The following is a 6672-nucleotide window of genomic DNA, read 5'->3' on the forward strand; positions in this document are numbered from 1 at the left end:
TGTATACTACTCTGATTCACGGCAGACTACGGTGGGCTGGTCACGTTGTTCGTATGTCGGAATAAATACAAGCGAAGATAATATTTAGTAGATAACCCGGAAGAGGCCGCAATAGCCGTAAACCGTAAATAGCCAATAAAGAAATCAGAGTATGAGCAATAAATAAATATAACATTTTCACAAATAATGCAAAAATTTCTATAAACAAATTAGGAATTTTCCATAAAAAATCACTTTTTAAAGCAAACATAGTAGTCTTTTAAACGATGAATTTTCCATTAAAAAATCAAAATGTTGCACGGAAAAAATACAAAATTTCCATAAACAAATCAATATTAGCAATATACAAATACAAAATTTTAAACAAAATAAATATTTTTTTTTACACAAAAATTAAAAACTTTCCACGAAAAAAATAATAAAGAGCAATAAAAAGAAACATAGAAAAGCGTTCATTCGATTCACCATTGTAGTGAAATCTCAATCTAAAATATAAACAACGTATTTAACAATTTTGGTACTAAGGATTGATTTATAATTTACCAAAATGCTATATGGATATCTGGAAGTATCATGTCAAGAACTAATGATCTTCTGATAAAATTAGAAAAGTATAAAAAAATCGGCCTTAAATTTAATTAACTTAAAACTAGGTAAAATGATTGTAGTACACTTTTGGGTAAACGTTTACCCGAGCTTAACTTATTGTTTTGTTACTTGTAGATTTCGGTGTACCGATTCGCGAGTATGTCGACTGGATACTGTTTATTCTCCACGCGAACGCTTTTCAAACGATGTTTCCGTTATTCGTCGTACCAGAATCACAGATCATCCCCACAAGGGATGCAAACGTAAACTTGACTCATGCGTAACGATAACATTCGCCGCAGATAGCGAAGATTATAGAACAATTCGAATCAGAATGTGTTTGATAAAACTGAATCTATTTTGGTAATGAAATTTTTGTTATCTCTTAGAACTGACGTGTCCCACTTTCTTCTAAACAACATATATCAGTGAGCTAATCGACGTAATCAGTTAGTTCCCATGGAGTTTTCATCTACAGCAAACGTTCGTTCAGCGTTGCTTACCGTAGCGGAAGCAATGGGTGTATCAGAGTGGTTTGTGCTCGCTACACTCATTGCGGCGTATCTGATCTATCGGTGGAGCATCGCGACATATGATTATTTCGATAAGCGAAAGGTACCATACGTGAAGCCGCATCCGTTGTTCGGGGGCCTGTGGCCGGTTTTCTCTCACCTCAGTGATGTAGCCGATATGGGGTACAACATGTTCCCGGAAAATCGTTTCTCAGGATTTTTCACGTTCCGCCAACCGGGATATTTGGTCCATGATCCAGCTTTGGCCAAACAGATTATGATCAAAGACTTTGATCACTTCACCGAGCATTTGAATACGATTTCGGAGGATGTGGATCCCATTCTGGGGCGTGCGCTGTTTTTCATGGACGGTCAACGATGGCGGCATGGACGGTCTGGATTGAGTCCCGCCTTCACAGGAAGCAAAATGAGGAACATGTTTACTTTGCTGTCGAAGTATGTGGATGGTGCTATGCAGAGATTGGCGCAGGATGCTGGACATGGGGAGATGGAATTGGATATACGTGATCTGTTTCAAAAGTAAGAATTATTCAAAGTGTGCGCATAATAGTATTTAATGTGTTTTTGCAATCTGTTTTCAGACTTATCAGCGACATCATCACTTCAGTTTCGTTTGGCGTGGAAATCGACTCCGTTCATAATCCGAACAACGAATTTTTTAAAAGAGGGAAACAGTTGACTGCCGCTGCAGGATTCCAGGGTCTCAAATTTTTCTTATGGAAGGTTATCCCAAATAGTGTTTTTAAATTTTTCAGACTGAGTTTCCTATCTAAGGAGGTGGCTGATTTCTACGTTGATGTCGTATCGAAGACCATCAAACTACGCGAAGCAAATAAAATCGTGCGACCTGATTTCATTCATTTGTTAGTTCAAGCTCGTTTGAATGAACTTAAAGAAGATGAGGCAGACGACGAACTGAAAAGTGCTGGATTTACTACTGTTGTGGAGCATATTGAAGCATCAACGGAGAACAGTCAATATACCGATTTGGACATCACAGCTGTAGCTGCGTCTTTCTTCTTTGGTGGCATAGAAACGACAACGAATTTGCTTTGTTTCGCTTTGTATGAAATAGTGGGGAACCGAGAAGTTAAACAAAAGTTGGAAGCAGAAATTAATTCAGTTAGAGAAGGACTGGGAGGAAAAGCTTTGACCTATGAAGTACTCCAGAAGATGGAATACCTTGACATGGTCATAACGGAGAGTCTACGGCGGTGGTCACCTCTAGGATTCACCAACCGCGTTTGCGTTAAGCCGTACATCTTCGAGGACCACAACGGAACTAAAGTAACTGTTGAAAAAGGTCAAGTTGTTCAGATACCTATACAGTCGTTTCATCGAGATCCCAAATTCTTCCCCGATCCGTACCGATTCGATCCGGAACGATTCTCCGACGAAAATAAACACAACATCAATCAGGATGCGTTCCTACCGTTTGGAAGTGGACCCCGAAACTGCATCGGATCAAGACTGGCACTGATGCAAGCCAAATGCTTGTTGTATTATTTTTTCGCAAATTTTTCTGTGGAGTATTCCAACAAAATGGATGTGCCAATCAAAATAAGTAAGTTATCTTTGACATATACCGCATTGAATGGATTTTGGTTTAAATTGACACCAAGAAAAGTTACATCATGAAAAGTTTCAAACATGAGATTTTACCGCTGTGCTTGGAAAAAAACCGTTGCCGTCGTCGCCACTTATTTTAATGCACCAATGGTTGTCTATGTTTGCTCGTTTTTGTTTTACATATGTTTTTAAATCAAAATACACACTTCACTGTTGTTCATCTAACTAAAACATATTTCAATAAGGGACAAGATGGTCAATTTTTATAATAGTAAGCATCTTATTAATGTAATTACGTTGATTATTGATACTTATGCAAAAAGAAGACTTATCTAGTTCAAGCAGGATTATTCTGATCATTTCGAGGATACTAAATTGAAAGTCCTACTTCTGAAAGTAACAAATACAATTATTATTATTGTCTTTATTCAAGAGATTTGCAGGCTCATATCTGCAATATAACTTTAATCCACCCTTCTAATAAATCAGGGATCACAGTTATTATTGGCAATGGGGATTTTTTTAATTAGCGATACGAAAATGATTCTCGAGATTAATTATTATGAATATTAATTTTCTTCGAGAACCAATGGTCCATTCTCCACTCAGTTTTCTGTTTGTCCGACTTTCTCCTCACGAGTCTCTGATGTTTGCCCTAATTAAATGAATTGTAAAATACGGCATTATTGTCAGGGTGCGATGCGTTGTGTATGACCACGATCAATTTTTGAAGTAAACCATTTAATTCACCTGATCACCACTTAATTATTACCAGAACGAGCAAATATATTTAAGATTTGCTTAAAACTTTAGAAAACGGAAACGCGAAGTATTGTACCGTGAGCGTGCCTTATTCTGCGCGGCTCCTAATTCTTTAAAATTAAAATTTTCTTTACTGTTATTATTATATTTACTTACATATCATCAAAAAGTTGGGAATTTATTGTTGTCATGGGCAGATAATAAAGTAATAAATTAGCGTTGATAACGGGAATATGAAGAAAAACAAAATTGGTAAAATCGAAAATGTCAAAAAATGGCCTCATTAGCAGCAGCGCTAAAACGCACATAAACAATTTTTTCTCTAAATTGAGCAAAAAAAGATTTGAACTCATTTTTTTTAAGGTGAAGTGCAAAAGCAGATCATTTGTTGCTTTAATATGATGAAAATCGGCTTTCAGAGTGTAATTTCTATCTTATAGAAAGCATTTTATGTTGCGCAGAATATGGCACAAAATTTACTTTCTGTTCCTAATTGTGCGCGCGGAATGCATAGGTACAAATAAGCCTGGCTTGTCACCCCAAATTGAACGTAGCAACTGTTTTGGCAAGGAAACATATTTCAAAATGCTGGAATAAAACAAGGAGGGCAAAAAAATGCGAAGATAGATTATCCGGAAAGAGACAAGGGACATCTGCTACTTGGCCTTGCGCACCACATCTCCACTGAGCGTTTTTTAAACTTCTAGGTATCTAATCTCAATATTAATCTCAATCTCAACGTGACTAGCACGTATAATTTTCCCTGAAAAATCGACACTCGGAGATTTCCTAGGTCGGACTGGCATTTCGACATTTGAGATAAATAGCACTTTCGGCACCATCTGCATTTTATGTAAGACTGGTCTTATTATTCGCGTTGGATTACATTTATTTCTATTCCATATAAATATCGGATTTGATCGGAATAAAAAATTGCCTTTTTATCAATAGCGAACTTTAGTAAACAAGGCAAAACAGTGACTTGAACATTGGCATGAACACAATAACCGATCTGGAAAGGGGCCGTACACTAATTACGTAAGCAATTTTTCTGGGGTTTTCAACCCCCCCTCCCCCCATGTAAGATTTTTCCCATACAAATCTATTTTTATTTATATGGAGTGTAAGAATATGGCCGACCCCCCTCCCCCCATAAGTGCTTACGTAATTAGTGTACGGCCCCAAAGTTGTCTAATGGAAAAAATGTATCGTCGAAAGCCAGGATCCCCGGAAAAAATGTATCCCGGGTCGAAAGCAACTTGTGGCGACGGTGAGCAATCGGATAATGGACTTGAAAAATGTATAAGACACAGAGAAACAGACGTCTCACTTTTTTTCTTTTTTTTTTTTTTGTGGTGGTTACAATGGCAGCTGTCCCTTGCTATTAATCTACACTGTACCTCGCCCATATTGGCTTCTATGAGCCTCCCGTTTTTCATCACCACACAAACGTTCCTAAGCGATGTTGCTCATGTGGTCACTGTTGTGGGCCGTGTTGATGAAAACAAGGATTTGTTTAACAGCCCACCCCCATCATTATAAGCACTTAGTATTGTCAAACTACTATCACTAACATCAACATCACTCATTTCTTCTCTTTTAACTTTAAAAAATATATACGTTTTTCTGACACTTCTAATCACCTCAGTCACTTCACTCAGTATAAGCAATGAAATCATTCATCCTATTCACCTACTATCATTACGTTAATCTTGGCACAGTCATCGCGATCACCAACAATATTGCGGTCACTATCACCGTATTGTTATTTCTTCACTTCCACAACTTCTCCACTATTATAACTCTCTTAGGCAGTTATTTCTTCTCTTCCACAACTTCTCCACTATTATAACTCTCTTAGGCAGGAAAACCATCCCCAGAAACGGATCACTGAGAAATCACTAAACGGTCAAAATCAAATTACTAAATCTTCAGAATCATCCTTGTTCAAAATCCCGTACATTTCCAAATTCACGTCACTCCTTAATAAGTATACAGTGATCGTTCGCTAATTGGGGCACGACCTCACCCCAACTAGCGAATGCCGTTCGCTAATTGGGGCATTTTGACAAGCGTCAATGTTGTTTACTTTTTGCATTGAACAAAGGAAAATTTTACGCGCCAGAAAATATCGATCCCGCCAAACACGGAAACAAAACGTCAACGCATTTTTGACATCATATTCTGACGTTTAGCTGCTTTTTAATTGGGTTTCGCCCCAATTAACGAACCCCCAACTAAAAAGCGCCCCAACTAGAAAAACTCCAATTAGCGAACGTTCACTGTATAAGTCCCTGTTTACTATTTTGTTGAACATATATTGCAGTCGTGTGTTTAATGATGAGTTGATTCACTTAATGTACACCCATGACTGCCAACACCATCTAACATCGATTCATAATTTTTTACATTATTTATATTTTGCACTTCTCAGTCATCACCCAAAACACTTCAGCATAATTTTCCACTCATTTCCTAAATCAAATTTTATGCTATTGTTCTTGAAGCAGATCCAAATATTTGAAAACACTATTAATTAATGATAACTAGCTTGATGAGCGTATTAAACATTCAGTTCTTCATAGTGTGATTCACAGATTAAACACACTCTTCAGATGATGGTTTATACACACACTCACAAAAACATACATACATTCTCTCACACATTTTGATGCGGTTAAAGCACGGGACTGACACTTGTATACCTCTACCACAGTTCATTTCGTAGCCAACATAGAAAATTCCGCACTGACAGCCATAAGAAGAATCATGGGAAAGAAAGAGATAGGTGCGTTCCACACTGACAGCTCCATAAACGACAAGCAGAAGAAAGGAGACTGCATCTACACTACGAAAACACAACCAAAACATCAGAAGTAGTTTGGAGTAGAGTCCTATAAGAAGAGTAACGTCATGTGCCACGTTTGACAGGAATTGTGCCCATCTTTATGTCTTCTACCAATTACAGTGATGTCTGGCATTACAAGTTTTAATAGTCAAACAGTAAGTTTACTTCTAATTTTGTCAAGTATTTCGTAAGATGTCATTTGTTTTATCTTGTTTAATTCACCTATCCATTGTCTTTCTTAGTTTTTTGTTTTCTACGTAATTCAGTTTAAGTCAATACTCATTGTAGATTATGTTGCGTCGTTCCTTCATTAGATTTGTCTAATACTAATCTCCCAGGGTCGTTTCTGCATAGATGGAAAACCTAGTTTTA

General features: G+C 37.2%; 1 protein-coding gene across 1 annotated transcript; it reads left to right on the forward strand.

Moving 5' to 3' along the window:
- The first annotated feature begins 1053 nt into the window (after positions 1-1053).
- LOC134218203 (probable cytochrome P450 9f2) lies at positions 1054-2921 on the forward strand. The gene is made up of 2 exons (XM_062697111.1): positions 1054-1640; positions 1703-2921. Exons 1-2 carry the CDS (start codon positions 1105-1107, stop codon positions 2757-2759), a joined length of 1593 nt encoding a protein of 530 aa, XP_062553095.1. The 5' UTR covers positions 1054-1104; the 3' UTR covers positions 2760-2921.
- The last annotated feature ends 3751 nt before the right edge of the window (positions 2922-6672 follow it).

This window comes from Armigeres subalbatus, chromosome 2 (assembly GCF_024139115.2).
Source record: "Armigeres subalbatus isolate Guangzhou_Male chromosome 2, GZ_Asu_2, whole genome shotgun sequence".
Taxonomy (NCBI): Eukaryota; Metazoa; Arthropoda; class Insecta; order Diptera; family Culicidae; genus Armigeres; species Armigeres subalbatus.